This window comes from Onychomys torridus, chromosome 1 (assembly GCF_903995425.1).
Source record: "Onychomys torridus chromosome 1, mOncTor1.1, whole genome shotgun sequence".
NCBI lineage: Eukaryota > Metazoa > Chordata > Mammalia > Rodentia > Cricetidae > Onychomys > Onychomys torridus.
Window position 1 is genome coordinate 85,386,107 of NC_050443.1, and position 16,257 is coordinate 85,402,363.

Sequence of the window (16,257 nt, forward strand, 5' to 3'; positions counted from 1 at the left end):
ATAAGCATTTATAAATAATATTTTGGGAATTGGGGTGTAGCTTTTCATACTACTTCCTGCTGATTGGGGGCACTGACAATCTTAATGGGGATCCCGAGAAAATTTGAGGTAATGGTCAAGTCTTGGGAAGACCAGTTATAATCTTTGCTGATAGATACCATCTGTCAAGAATCAGGTGGTCTCACTTGATCAAATCTGATCCATTTTAAACCGGAAAAAAAATCCACAGCCTCTTGCTTCCTGTGGAAACAAAAGCAGAGCCTCCTTTGTAAAGCAACACATCCTTAGACCCAAATTTTGAAGTCAAGATACCTTATATATACATATGCATGTACGTGAATATATGTATGTGTATATATGTATATGTGTATATACGTGTGTGTGCGTGTGTGTATACGTGTATATACGTATGTATGCGTGTGTGTGTACGTGTATATACGTATGTATGCGTGTGTGTGTACGTGTATATACGTATGTATGCGTGTGTGTGTACGTGTATATACGGATGTATGCGTGTGTGTGTACGTGTATATACGGATGTATGCGTGTGTGTGTACGTGTATATACGGATGTATGCGTGTGTGTGTACGTGTATATACGGATGTGTGCGTGTGTGTGTACGTGTATATACGGATGTGTGCGTGTGTGTGTACGTGTATATACGTATGTGTGCGTGTGTGTGTACGTGTATATACGTGTGTGTGCGTGTGTGTGTACGTGTATATACGTGTGTGTGCGTGTGTGTATACGTGTATATACGTGTGTGTGCGTGTGTGTATACGTGTATATACGTGTGTGTGTGCGTGTGTGTATACGTGTATATACGTGTGTGTGTGTGTGTGTGTGTGTGCGTGTATATACGTGTGTGTGCGTGTGTGTGTGTGTGCGTGTATATACGTGTGTGTGCGTGCGTGTGTGTGTGCGTGTATATACGTGTGTGTGCGTGTGCGTGTGTGTGTGCGTGTATATACGTGTGTGTGCGTGTGCGTGTGTGTGTGCGTGTATATACGTGTGTGTGTGTGCGTGTGTGTGTACGTGTATATACGTGCGTGTGCGTGTGTGTGTGCGTGTATATACGTGTGTGTGTGCGTGTGCGTGTGTGTGTGCGTGTATATACGTGTGTGTGCGTGTGCGTGTGTGTGCGTGTATGTACGTGTGTGTGCGTGTGTGTGCGTGTGTGTGTGCGTGTATGTACGTGTGTGTGCGTGTGTGTGCGTGTGTGTGTGCGTGTATGTACGTGTGTGTGTGTGTGTGTGTGTGTGTGCGTGTGTGTACGTGTGTGTGTGCGTGTGTGTGCGTGTGTGTGTGCGTGTGTGTACGTGTGTGTGTGCGTGTGTGTACGTGTGTGTGTGCGTGTGTGTACGTGTGTGTGTGCGTGTGTGTACGTGTGTGTGCGTGTGTGTACGTGTGTGTGTACGTGTGTGTGTACGTGTGTGTGCGTGTGTGTACGTGTGTGTGTACGTGTGTGTACGTGTGTGTACGTGTGTGTACGTGTATATATGTTTAAGTTAGCAGCCTTTACCATCAAATATCCTTTTGCAGTTAACTCATTAACACTCAAAAATTTTAAAGAAAATATAATATGTATAATCCAGACTCTGTATTTTCCATCTTTATGTGGCTTATTTTTTATATATTTCTATTGCCTCTTTAAAGGCCCTTTCTTTTTTTTTTTTTTTTTTTCAGAGCTGAGGATCAAACCGAGGGCCTTGTGCTTGCTAGGCAAGCACTCTACCCCTGAGCTAAATTCCCAACCCAAAGGCTTTATTTTTTAAAACTATTTCTTTATATGACTGTCTATATTCCTTTTCCTCTCTTCCAGGCCTAAGTACATTGTTATACACAGTGTAAACCATTTAGAGGTTTTTTTCCATCTGTATCTGTCCTATTGTATATATGTAATCCTTTCCTGACCAGCAGAGATTTTAAACTGCTAAGCTGTGCAGTGGATTTGGCTGTTGACTCTACCCTGTTTGGTTTCCCAACATGATGGAGGTATGTTTACTGCCAGCTCTAGGAGCCATGCTCACTGACAACTCAGAAGCAGTGGGTCTATGACTCCATTAAGCAGCATGTAGCCCAGAAACCTTTGTCTGTACTAGCAAAAGCTAAATCCACCACTTGGTGTGCTGTGCATCTTGGAGATTCCTCTGTGTACTGTGGCAGGAATCTGCCATGCTGTGTTCCAGCTCAAATGCCATAGCATTTCTGTCCCTCAGCCCAAATGAGAGACACAAACCAGGGAGCTGCTCTGGCTCCATTTTAGAACCCCTTTGAAAGCTTTCTCAGGTTTTAGGTGGAAATTCTTGCCCCACGTTGGAATGCCAGATGTAGTCAGAAGACTGGTCCCATAGCCACTTGGTCCCAAGTAAATACACAGGTTCATATTAATTACAAACTATGTATGGCCTATGGCTCAGATTTCTTGCTAACTAGCTCTTATAACTTAACCCATTCCTAGTAATCTATGTGTTGCCATATGGCCATGGTAGTACCAGTCTGCTGGCATCTTGTTGCTCCTTGGGCTGTGGGCTGGCATCTCCCCTGACTTTGCCCTTCTTCGCTCTACATCTCTGCTTGGATTCCCCACCTGCCTCTAAGCTGCCTTCCATAGGCCAAAGTAGCTTATTTCTTAGCCAATGGGAGCAACACAAATTCACAGAATAAAGACATCCCACAGCACTTTACATTTCATAATAGATTAGCTCCTAAAATATCCAGGGAAAGCCTAGTATAGTGGTAAACACCTTGAGTCCCAGCAGAGGCAGGCAGACCTCTTGAGGGGCAAGGTCATTCTTGCCAACATAGAGCGTTCCAGGCCCAACAAGGCTACATAATGTGTCCTCTCTCCCTCTTTTTCTCTCCCCTTCTTTCTCCCTCACCTTCCTTCCTGGCCACCACATTAGGCCTCTGCCCACCCCCTCCCTGCCAAGATGTACTGAATCTTTTGAAATCACAAGCAAGATAAATATTATTCCATGTAGTTGCTAGTTATTTTGTCACAGTGACAAAAGGTAGGATGACACAGAGCTGCTCCTGTTCCTACTGATACAAACCCTGACTTTTGATGAAGGGAACCTAGTCACTGAGTTGAGAGACTACTTAAAGGCTAGGAATGTAGGCCCGGCTTTAAAAATGAACAAAATAAAGGGCATGCCTGGAATACTCCGTCACCCAACTCTTACACATACCTGGGCACACAGCCATGTTGTCTCTGCATAGGCTTCTCTGCAGGAATTTAAAAGAACCCCACATGTACTTTCTCTTTCAGAAGCAATTTTATTTCTGATTTTCTTATTTTAATTCTTTTTATAATGTGGTAGTGTGAATAGAACCCATGGCTTGGTGCGTGCTAGGCAAGCACTCTGCCAACGGAACAGTATCCCCTTGTTTTCATTCATAAAAATTAAGTCCTGGGGTTGGGGATTTAGCCCAGTGGTAGAGTGCTTGCCTAGCAAGTGCAAGGCCCTGGGTTCGGTCCTCAGCTCCAGGAAAAAAAAAGGAAAAAAAAATTAAGTCCTATTCTAACTCTGGAGGTTCTCTGAGATGTATAGACTTTGGGTATGACTAACCTCACTGGGTGATGTTTTTTATTTACAAGCCCTTCTACAATAAAATTTTCAATATTAAAACAAAATTAGATCCTTTAGAAAATGTGGGTTGAAGCTTGTGGGAATTTACAGACTCTATACTGACAGCTGTAGCGCCTGCATGGGACCAGACTAGGCCCTCTGCACACAGGAGACAGTTGTGTAGCTGGGTCTGTTTGAGGGCCCCCTGGCAGTGGGATCAGGAGCTATCCCTGGTGTATGAGCTGGCTTTTTGGAGCCCATTCCTGATGGTGGGATGCCTTGCTCAGCCTTGATGCAGTGGGGAGGGGCTTGGTCCTGCCTCAACTGAATGTACTTGGCTTTGCTGACTCCCCATGGGAGGCCTTACCTTGTTGGAGAAGGGAATGGGGGTGGGAAGGCTGGGGATAGTGGGAGGAGGGATGAGAGGGGGATCTGTGGTTGGTATGTAAAATGAATTTTAAAACTTCCTAAATTTAAAAAAAAAAATGTGGGATGACTCATGAATAAAAACCCATGGGAGACACAACTCTAGCTCCTGACTTGTGGTTCACTTTTGCTCTAGAAATCAGTGCACAGAAGTCATCCTTCTACCATATAAGTTGTAGGTAGAGGAAACTCCTCTACTCTTGCTGAAAAGAAAAATACCATTTAGTGGATTTAAAGCAGTTTATTTTATATTTTTAAGGCCTTGGGAGATGGTAAAGATGTTTCCTCTCCAGTCCCACTTAAATATTTTTTTTTTTTTTTTTTATGTAGGGAAGCTGAATTTTCAGCCAAGATCTCCAAAAGTGGGAGACCACCACCCTCTAGCTGAGTGAACAGAGGTTGTAATTCTCCAAAATATGTCATTTCCCTTTTTCTGTGTTGCTTTCCAGGTTGGAATCCTGTGACCTGAATGTATACCATTGTCAAAAACTTTCAGCAGCTCTCAAAGGGAACAAGAGCCTGGTATTTCTAAATCTGTCCACCAACAATCTGTCAAATGACGGAGTGAAGTCACTGTGTGAGACTCTAGGAAATCCCAACTGTCACCTAGAGAGACTGTCGTGAGTTGGTTTGCTTATAACTTATGAACTGGATAGGAATATGTGGCTCAACATTAGCTGGCATGTTTATCATTCCTGAATGATCTTCAGAGTTCTTCCTGTGCTCTTTTCTCTTTTCTTTGGATCCTGGGATTAAAGCCAGAATCTTGAACATGGTAAGCATGCAATACTAAGCTAGAGGAGCAGATGTTCCCATATTCCATGTGTGTGTGTGTGTGTGTGTGTGTGTGTGTGTGTGTGTGTGTGTGTGTAGGTCAACTTGGATGATACCCAAGAGGTCGTCAGCCTTGGGTATTGTTCCTTGGGAGTCATCTACCTTATTTTTTGAGACAATCTTTCATTAGCCTGGAACTTACCAAATAGGATAGTCTTGCTGGCCAGCACAGGCCCCAGGAATCTGCCCATCTCCACCCTCCCTGAACTGGGTTTATAACTACAGGCTAACATACTCAGCTGTTAACATGGTGCTGATGATCTGGGATCCTCATGCTTGTTTGGCAGAAACTTCCTAACTGAGCTATTTCTCCAGTCCCAACTTTTCGTGTTTAACTTGGATTTTTAAATAATTTTCCTTTTTATTTTATGTTCATACTCTTGTAGATTTCTCCAGTTTTGTTTCATTCTCTCCTATACCTAGATAAAATGGAATTCACAATTTTAATGTCTGTTGAGGTCGATTCTACAGGAAAAGTGAACAGTATAAGTATCAGATCATTTTCTCCTGAAGTAAGGCGAAATGTTTGGAAACTGATGAATCTGTCTTTTCTCATCTGTTTTTCCTTCAGCTTAGCAAGCTGTGGCATCACAAAAGCTGTGTGTGAGGCTCTTTCCTTGGCTATCACCAAAAGCAAGAGGCTGACACATTTATGTTTAGCAGACAACATCTTGGGAGATGAAGGAATAGAGCTTCTCAGTGATGCCTTGAGTCATCCCCAGTGTACTCTCCAGAGCCTTGTGTGAGTGTTGGCTGCCATTTTCCCAATACAACATAGTTTATAATGAATGCATATACATATGTGTCTGCATATGTGTATGCATATACACACTATTAAAATAAACTTTTAGGAACACAACTTTTAAATGACTTTGAGCATGTTTGCCGATATGTATGGCTTTTCATATTCTACGAATTGCTTCTTCAAAGGCTCCAGTTTCTTCTAGGTGTTTTTTATTAAAAATGTCATACCTGATTATTATCATGCATAATTACTTTTACACACTAAAGATAATTTTCCTAGCTTGTTGGTTTACTTCTAACTTCCATTATGGTAATTTACATATTATTAAATTTTGAAATAGGTTTTAAGAGATGGTCTTGTGTTGCTTGGGCTAGTGTTGAACTTGCTATGTAATCTAGGCTAGTCCTGAATTTGGCAATTGTCCTGTTTCAGCCTCCCAAGTGCTGGGATTACAGGCATGTACTGCCTTAACCCAGCCCAGATGTTTAATCTTTTTGCAACTCATTCTGCCTCATGAATCTGAAATTTTTATCATAACTAGAAATGTAATGTAATTTTTTTTGAAATGTAATTTTGTCATCCCGTATTTTTTTGACTTTTTAGCATTTATATGTTAAATTATTCCCAATTTATTCAGAATAAATTTACATTTTAAGTTTTTCCAGATTAATTTTGTTGTAATGGTTATACTAATTTACCACCATATATAAGGCCTGTCATATCAAAATTATTAATGGTACAATATGTCTTTTGATTAAAGATGCCACTAGTAGTGGCTATGGAGCCCCCATGGGACTGGACTAGGCCCTCTAGATATGGAAGATGGTTGTTTGGCTTGAACTGTTTGTGGGGCACCCAGGCAGGGGGATCAAGATCTGTCCCTGGTCTGTGGGCAGGCTTCTGGAATCCAGTGCCTATAGTGTGAAGCCTTGCACAGCCTTGGTGCAGTGGGAAGGGGCTTGGACCTGCCTAGGCTCAGTGTGCTAGGCTTTGCTGTCTCCCCATGGGAAATCTTGATTTGGGGGATGTGGGGATGTGAGGGGCTTGGGAGAAAGGGCTGGGGGTGGGAGGAAGGAGAAGGTGGGATCTGTGGATGGTATGTAGAGTGAGTAGAAAATTTCTTAATAAAGAAAAAACAAAATTTTAAATGCCACTAGTAAATACAAAGAAGGAATACTTAGTTTATTCCTATTTCACTCCTCATACTTGCCTCTCCAATCCATGTAACTACTTCTGCAAGAGTTCTGTGTGCTTTTTTAGGAAAATAAATCACCATTTGATTTATACCATGAAAAGCTGAGCCAGCTGTGGTGGTTCACACCTGTAATCTTAGAACTAGGGAGACTGAGCAGGAGAATTACTGAGTTTCAAACCCAGCCTGCGCTACAATGAGTAGGCCAGCTCTACTGCAGAATTGAGACCCTGTTTCTGAAAACTGGAAACGGAGACAGTCATCGGGATGGGCTCTGAAGAGCATAAACCCAGTTTGTAACCATTTGATGTAGACCTGAGTGCCTCACATGGGACAGGCTGGCAAAAAGAGGTCAGATCTGAGGAGGATTGAACAGATATGCGACCTTAACTGGGTGGTCGAGACTGACCCCATCTTTCCTCATACTGTGCTTCCCTGTAGGTTGAGGTGTTGCTGTTTGACTTCGGTTGGTAGTAAGATTCTCTCCACTGCTCTTCTGAACAACCGGAGTTTGATACATCTGGACCTGGGATCAAACAAGCTTCAGGACAAAGGGATCAAGCTTCTGTGTCACATCCTTCAGCAGCCAACGTGCACTGTTCAGGAGTTGGAGTAGGTTTTCTGTGACTATTGTTGTGTGCTTTGAACTAGGAGCTGTCTTGGAGGGTAGGGGAACAATGAAAGGAAGGACGGAGTGAGATGAATATCAGAGAAAGCGGATAGACCTGATTTTTCTCTTATTCTGTTGGAGGTGAGCTAAAGAAGCCTGTTTGATTGAAACCAAAAGTGAAACCCACAGTTACTATGGCCCCCATGGTCTGCTTCTCTTGGGTAAAGTGAAGGGTCCATTGGCATCAGACTGAATAGTAGCCGTTATAGTTTTGATAGTGTCGTAGTAGATCTGCTTATCCGCTATATCCACAGAGCTGAAATTTTTCTACTAGTTTTCCTTTTGAGTTTGTTTTTCAAAAGGGATTTAATTTTTTTTAATTACCGTTTCATGGTTTTATATGTAAGGATGTTTTCCCTGCATAAATGTTTGTGTACTATATGTATGCCTGGTACCCACAAAAGCCAGAAGATTCGAGATTCTCTGGGACTGGAGACAAAGACAGTTGTGAGCCTCCATCCGGGTGCTGGTAATTGAACCAGGTCCTTTAGAAGAGAAGCCTGTGCTCTTACCAACTGAACCATCTCTCCATCCCTCAGGTTTATACTTAAAGTAATTTTCCTATTAGGTCAGTAGCCAAAGAAAATAGAAGGGGATATTTTTTAAATTTTTCTTGAGATTATAATTTATATATATTTTCTTTTTAATCCTACAATTAACTTTTTAAGTTAAAATTTTAGATTCCCATACAAAGTAATGGGGTTGTCTCCATATGTATGTGCCATTCTATTCTGTTTTCATTTGTTTCTTTGCCCCCATTGATCCCCCCAAATGCCCTACCCTTCTCCAGTTAGCTTCCTCGCCTCTCCTGGTTAGTCCCTGCCTTCTGTTTCCTATTCCTATCTCTCCTAAAATCTCTACCTCCCTTCTCATGATACCCTTTCCAGTTAACTAAAATAAAAACTGCCTGAAAAGTTTTGAGACACGGTCTCACTGTGTAGCCAGGCTATCTTAAAAGTCACCATCTTTTCCTTCTGTTTCTTGAGCACTGGATACAGGGAGATAACCACTTCATTGCCCTAAAGTCCAGTTTTTACACATAGCCATTTTCATTCCTAAGTTCTCTTTGTGAGCAAGTATACAAGCATTTGCATGGCTTATATACATGTTATGTGTTAATGTATGGACAAGACTTAGATTTCCTTTTACTTGGTACTATTCCAGAAATCTTTAACTACTTTAAATCATTCCACAAATTACTTTAATAACTTAGGATATTTAATACTTTATCACATAAATATTAAGTGCAAAGTAAAATAAAACTGAGATGTCAGCCATCTCAGCCTACTTCCCTAGGAGATCTTTTCATGATTAAGTTCTTAGACATTTAATTGCAGCATTTATTTTCATTTTATGTGTATGGATGTTTTGCCTGCATGTGTGTCTGTGTACCACATGTATGCCTGCCACCCATGAAAGATAGGAGAGGATGTTTGAGCCCTAGAACTGGAGTTAGACAACTGTGAGCATCTTTGTGGGTGCCAGAACATGAACCCAGGTCCTCTGGAAGAGCGAACAGTGCTCTTAATCACTGAGCCATCTTTCAGCTCCATAAACCCAGCATTTCTTAGACTATTAGCTTAAGCTTCTTGACATAACCAGAAGAATTGCCCTAACTGAACTGAATAATGAAAACTGTTATAGTTTGAAACTGGAAGGTTCCCACAAAAGGGAATTTTATGTACTTAACATGTTTCCATTTGTTTTACATACCGACCTCAGTCTGCTCCGCCCCCCTTTTTTCTCTCCCCACTCCCCATCTACTCCTCTTCCATCTCCATTCAGAAAGGGGCAGGCCTCCCATGGGCATATCAAGTTGAGGTAGGACCTAGCTCCTCTCCCTGCATGAAGACTGGGCAAGGTAGTCCCAAAAGCTAAATGCCAGCAACTGGTCCTGATCTCACTGCTAGGAGCCTTTTAAACAGACCAAGCTACACAGCTGTCACACACATGCCTAGGTCAGTCCCATGCAGGCTCCTTAACTGTTGCTCCAGTGTTCATGAGCTACTATAGGTTCAAGTCAGCTGTCTCTGTGGGTTCTCCCCATCATGATCCCCCTGGCTTGGACAATCTCTCCTCCTGTTTTTCAACAAGACTCTCAGAGCTCAGCCCAGTGCTTGGCCGTGGATCTCTGCATCTGTGTCCATCAGTTACTCAATAGAGTATCTGATGACAATTAGGGTCGTCACCAATCTGATTACAGTAGATGGCCAGTTCAGATATCCTCTCCACTATTGCTAGGAGTCTTAGCCAGGTTTATCCTTGTGGATTTATGGGGGTTTCCCTGGCACCAGGGTTCTCCCTAATCCCAAAATGCCCTCATCAAGATGTCTTTCATTACTCTCCCCCTCTGTCTTGCACCCCCAACCCACCTACCACCCCTAGCTGGCCCAAACTGCTCCCTCAAGTTCCCATCCTTCCATGTCCCTGCCTCTGCCCCTGTTTTCCTACCCAGGGAAACCCATGCCTCCCTCTTTGGGCCCTCCTTGTTGTCTAGCCTCTCTGATGCTGTGGATTGTAGGTTGGTTATCCTATAGCTTAATCCTAATATCCATCTATGAGTGAGTACATACCATGTTTGTGTCTTTCTGGGTTTGGGTTACCTCACTCAGAATGACGTTTTCTAGTTCCACCCATTTGCCTGAAAATTTTATGAGGTCATAGTTTTTGTTTTGGTTTGTGTTTGTTTTGTGTTGTGTTGTTATTGTTGTTGTTTTACAGCTGAGTAATACTCCATTGTGAAATTGTACTGTATTTTCCTTATCCATTCTTAAGTTGAGGGACATCTAGGTTGTTTCCAGCTTCTGACTTTTACAAATAATGCTGCTGTGAACATAGATGAGCAACAGTCCTTGTGGCATGATTGAGCATCCTTTGGATATATATGCCCAAGAGTGGTATTGCTGGGTCTTGAGGTAGATTGATTCCCAGTTTTCTGAGAAACCACCATACTGATTTCCAAAGTGGCTGTACAAGTTTTCACTCCCACCAGCAATGGAAGAGTGTTCCTCACATCCTCTCCAACATAAGCTGTCATCAGTGTTTTTGTTCTTAGCCATTCTGACAGGTATAAGATGATATCTCAAAGTCATTTTGATGTGCATTTCCATGATGACTAAGGATTCTTCTGTTGAATTCTGTTTAAATCTGTACCCCATTTTTTAATTGGATTATTTTACAATTTGATGTCTAGTTTCTTGAGTTCTTTATATATTTTGAAGATCAGTCCTCTGTCAGATGTGGGGTTGGTGAAGATCTTTTCCCATTCTATAGGCTGCCATTTTGTCTTACTGATAATATCCTTTCTTAGAGAAGCTTTTTAGTTTTAGGAGGTCCCATTTATTGTCGATCTCAGTGTCTGTGCTACTGGTGTTATATTCAGGAAGTAGTTTCCTGCACCAATGCATTCAAGGACACTTCCCACTTTCTCTTCTATCAGGTTCAGTGTAGTTAGAGTTTTCCTGCCTGGCCCACAGTCAGGACAAATCTCTTACCCGCCAGTCCCACAGTCGCTCAGACCCAACCAAGAAAGCACACAGAAACTTATATTGCTTATAAACTGTATGGCCATGGCAGGCTGCTTGTTATCTACTTCTTTTATCTTAAATTAACCCATTTCTGTTAATCTATACTTTGCCACATGGCGTGTGGCTTACCAGTGTCTTTACATGTTGCTTCTCATGGCGGCGGCTGGCGGTGTCTCCCCAGCCTTCTACTTCCCAGAATTTTCTTCTCTCTTGTCCCGCCTATACTTCCTGCCTGGCCACTGGCCAATCAGAACTTTATTTACACAGAGCGATATCCACAGCAGTTCAGTGTAACTGGATTTATGTTAAGGTCTTTGTTCCACTTAAACTTGAGTTTTGTGCAGGGAGATAGGTATGGATCTATTTGCATTCTTCTCCATGTTGACATCCAATTATGCCAGCACCATTTGTTGAGGATGTTTTATTTTTTCCATTGTACAGTTTTTTGTTGTCAAAAATCAGGTATTCATAGGTGTGTGGATTTATGTCAGGGTCTTCAATTTGATTCCATTGATTCACATGTCTGTTTTTAATGCCAATACTAAGCTGTTTTTATTACTGTAGCTCTATAGTAGAGCTCCATAAGTCAGGGATGGTGATACCATGGGAAGTTCCTTTATTGTACAGGACTGTTTTAGCTATCCTGGGTTTTTTGTTTTTCCAAATGAAGTTGAATACTCTTTCCAGGTCTGTGAAGAATTGTGTTGGGATTTTTATGGAGATTGCATTGAATCTGAAGATAGCTTTTGGTAAAATTGCCATTTTTACTATGTTAATCCTACCTATCCAAGAGCAAGGGAGATAATTCCATTTTTTTATATCTTCAATTTCTTTCTTCAAAGACTTAAAGTTCTTGTCAGGCAGGTCTTTCACTTGTTTGGTTAGAGTTACCACAAGATATTTTGTATTTGTGGCTATTATAAAGGGTGATGTTTCTCTGATTTCTTTCTCAACCCATTTATCATTTGTGTATAGGAGGGATACTGATTTTTTTAGTTAATCTTGTATCCTACCACATTACTAAAGGTGTTTATCAGCTGTAAGAGTTCCCTGATAGAACTTTTGGGATCACTTATGTATACTATGATATCATCTGCAAATAGTGAAGATTTGACTTCTTCCTTTCCAATTTGTATCCCTTAATCTCCTTTTGTTTTATTGTTCTAGCTAGAACTTCGAGTACTATACTGAATAGATATGGAGAAAGTGGACAGCCTTGTCTTGTTCCTGATTTTAGTGGAATCACCAAGTTTCTCTGTATTTAATTTGATATTGGATGTCAGCTTGTTGTATATTGCTTTTATTATGTGTAGATATGTTTGTTGTATCCCTGGTCTTCAAGACGTTTATCATAAAGGGATGTAGAATTTTGTTAAAGGCTTTTCAGCATCTAATGAGATGATCATGTGCTTTTTTTTCTTTTGGTTTATTTATATGGTGAATTACATTGATTTTTATATGTTGAACTATCCCTGCATCTCTGGGATGAAGCCTACCTGAACATGGTGGATGATTTTGTGTGTGTGTATGTGTGTCTCCTTGGATTCAGTTTGCCAGTATTTTAAGTATTTTGAATCAATGTTGATGAGGAAGATTGGTCTATGATTCTTTCTTTATTGCATCCTTGTGTAGTTTGAGTATCAGGGTAACTGTAGCCCCATAAAAAGTATTTGGCAATGTTCCTTCTGTTTCTATTGTATGAAACAGTTTGGGAAGTATTGGTATTACCTATTCTTTGAAATTCTGGTAGAATTCTGCACTGAAACCATCTAGCCCTGGGGATTTGGGGGTGGGGGACTTTTAATGTCTGCTTCTATTTCTGTAGGGGCAATAGGTTTATTTCAATTGTTTTTCTGGTGTTGATTTAATTTGGATATATAGTACCTATCACAAAAATTCTCCATTCCTTTTGGATTTTCCAATTTGGTGAGTATAGGTTTTGGAAGTTTGACCTAATGACTGTCTGGATTTCTTCAGTGGCTATTAAGTCTACCTTTTCATTTCTAATTTTGCTAATTTGAATATTCTTCCCCTGCCTCTTGGTTAGTTTGGATAAGGGTTTATCTATCTTGTTGTCTTTTCTCAAAGAACTGTTTCATTAATTCTTTGTATTGTTTGCTTTGTTTTTATTTTGTGGACTTCAGTCCTGAGCTTGATTATTTCTTGCTGTCTACTCTCCCTGAGTTTACTTCTTTTTGTTCTAGAGTATTTGTGGGTGCTGTTAATTTGAGATTTCTCCAAATTCTTTATGTAGGCATTTAGTGCTATGAACTTTCCCCTTATCACTGCTTCCATAGTGTTCTGTAAGTTTGGGTATGTTGAACATTCATTTTCATTGAAATCTAAGATGTCTTTATTTCTTCCTTGACCTAGTGGTTATTCAGTTGACCATTGTTCAGTTTCCATGAGTTTGTAGGCTTTCTGTAGTAGGTGTTGTTGTTGATTAACTTTAAGCCATGGTGATCCTATAAGACAGAGTTTTTCCAATATTTTTGTATCTGTTGAGATTTGCTTTGTGTCTAAATATGTGATAAATTTTGGAGAAGGTTCCATGAGGTGCTGATAAGGTGTATACTTTTATGTTTAGGTGAAATGTTCTGCTAAGTCCATTTGGGTCATAACATCTGCTAGTTCCCTAATTTCTCTGTTAATTTTCTATCTGACAAACTCCCCAGTGGTGAGAGTTGGGTATTGAAGTCTCCCACTCTTAATGTGTAGGATTTGATATGTGATTGAAGCTTTAGTAATATTTATTTTACAAATGTAGGTGCTCTTGCATTTGGGGTATAGATGTTCAGAACTGAGAATTTATTTTGATGGATTTTTCCTGTGATGAATATGAAATGTCCTTCTCCATCTCTTTTAATTTTAGCTTGAAGTCTATTTTGTTAGACATTAGGATGGCTATACCAGCTTGCTTTTTACGTCCATTTGATTGGAAAGTCTTTTCCCAACCCCTTACTCTGAGGTAATATCAAAATATCTTTGAATTTGAATTGTATTTCTTGTATACAGCAGGATCTTTTTTTTTTTTTTGTATCCTTTCTGTTAGCCTGCGAATTGAGTCCATTGATATTAAGGGATATTGATGACCAGTGATTGTTAACTCCTCCTGCTATTTTAATTTTGTTTTGTTTTGTTGGTGGGGGTGGGAGTGTGTGTATTTCCTTTCTTGGGGTTTTGCTGGTGTGAGAATATCTATTGCCTATGTTTTCATGAGTGCAGCTAACTTCATTGGGTTGGAGTTTTCCTTCTAGTACTTTCTGTAGGGCTAGATTTGTAGATAGGTATTGCTTAAATCTGGTTTTGTCATGGAATATCTTGTTTTCTTCATCTATGGTAATTGAAAGTTTTGCTGGGTATAGTAGTCTGGGCTGGCGTCTGTGGTCCCTTAATGTCTGTCCAGGACCTTCTGGGTAACAGAGTCTCCATTGAGGAGTTGGATGTTATTCTAATGGGTCTGCCTTTATATGTTACTTGGCCTTTTTCCTTTGCAGCTCTTAATATTTTTTCTTATGTATGTTTAGTGTTTTGATTATTCTGCTGTGAGTTTTTTTTCTGGTCCAGTCTATTTGGTGGTCTGTAAGCTGCTTCTACCTTCATTGGCATGTCATTCTTTAGGTTGCGAAAGTTTTCTTCTATGATTTTTGAATATATTTTCAAAAAAATGTGCCTTTTATTGTTAGGTTTGGTCTTTTCATGGTATCACAGATTTCCCAGATGTTTTGTGTTAAGAATTTTTTGGATTTAACATTTTCTTTGACTGATGAATCTATTTCCTCTATTGTATCTTGAACACCTGAGATTATCTCTTCCATCTCTTGTATTCTGCTGGAGATGCTTGCATCTGTAGTTCTGTTTGCTTACACAGATTTTCCATATCCAGAATTCCCTTGGTTTGTGTCTTCTTTACTGACTCTATTTCCATTTTTAAGCCTTGAACTGTTTATTTCACGTGTTTGACTGTTTTGTTCTTGGCGTTCTTTACAGTATTTATTGATTTCTTCCTTTTTTTTTTAAATTTTGCTTTTCCTCGATTTCTCTAAGGAAATTTTTCATTTCCTCTTTAAGGGCCTCTATCATTCTTATAAAGTTATTTTTAAGGTCATTTTATTCTCCTTCATCTGCAATGGGATGTTCAGGTCTTGCTTTTGTAGAACCACTGGGTTCTGGGGTGGTGCCATATTGCCCTTTATGTTATTGAATGTGTTCTTACTCTGGCGGTTACCTATCTGTTCTTCTACCTGGTGTAGGTGATGCTTGCGCCTATAGGATCTGGTGTTTTTCCAACTGGTTGGGTGGAGCTTGTGCCTACAGGGTCTGTGATGTTGCAAGAGAGGGCCGTGGATGGGAGGATGTTAGGGCAGGTGTTGTTGGATGACAAGAGTTTGTCTTGTGGGAGCAGAGTCCAGTGGGTGGCAGCAGTGGTGGTAGTGCCTGCCTGAAGTTCTCGCACCTGCTGGCTGGCTGCTGGGGTGTGCCTCCACCAAAGTTTGGATGTTAAAATCTTGGTCACTAGCCAGAGGTGCTCTGGGGAGGTGATTTAGAAAGAAACATTACCCATAATGGAGCCTAGTTGGAGGAAGCAGGTTTCTGTGAGGGCTGTCCTTCCCACCCCAAGTACTTCCCTTGTCTTTCCTGTTTCTTTGGGTAATATTCTTTGTGTAATAGAATAATTCTTAGGGCACATTATCTGCCACACCCTTCTACCATAATGCTTTGCCTCACCTTGGACACTTTTAGTGCCTTATTTCAGGTATTTGGTAACAACTCTCAAATGAGTTTAATGTGACATCTAACAAGCACCCATCCACACATCCTTCAGGACACAGTAAATAGATGGACTGCTCTGAATTTCCTTGATCTTTTTTCAACTTGATAAGGGTTTGTTTAATGGATATAATTATTAAGCCTAATGTCTTTTTTATGAATGCAAAAACAATTTCTAAGAGACCAGTATATTCAAGGCCTTTGCTCAGCTGCTTTTTTCTCCTTAATACACAGGTTCTTGGTTACCTTCATAGCCTCTGGGAAGCCCATTCAGTTCTCTCAGTTACAAGAATTAGGAGTTTGAAAAAAAAATAGAAAAGAGAAGTCTAATTCTGAAGGTGATGCTCTTATCCAGTAATGAAATGCCAATGACATAAAAATAAACAAGTAAATAAAGCCAATGATGAGTATATTCCATGTGTTAATATAAGGATAAAGAATGTCTCAGGGAATGAAATGATATCACAGTGAAGGCAGTCACTTCCGGGTTGAAAGATGAAAAGAATTCACCATGTGTGGTG

At 40.5% G+C, this 16,257-nt stretch overlaps 1 protein-coding gene across 1 annotated transcript in view; it reads left to right on the top strand.

The window, feature by feature from the left end:
- Positions 1-16,257, top strand: part of Nlrp14 (NLR family pyrin domain containing 14) — a 34,727-nt gene that overhangs the window by 11,168 nt on the left and 7,302 nt on the right. Inside the window, exons 5-7 of the mRNA XM_036181932.1 lie at positions 4,448-4,618; positions 5,404-5,574; positions 7,211-7,381. Of these exons, the coding sequence (XP_036037825.1) occupies positions 4,448-4,618; positions 5,404-5,574; positions 7,211-7,381 (513 nt within the window). The remainder of the gene's footprint in view (positions 1-4,447; positions 4,619-5,403; positions 5,575-7,210; positions 7,382-16,257) is intronic.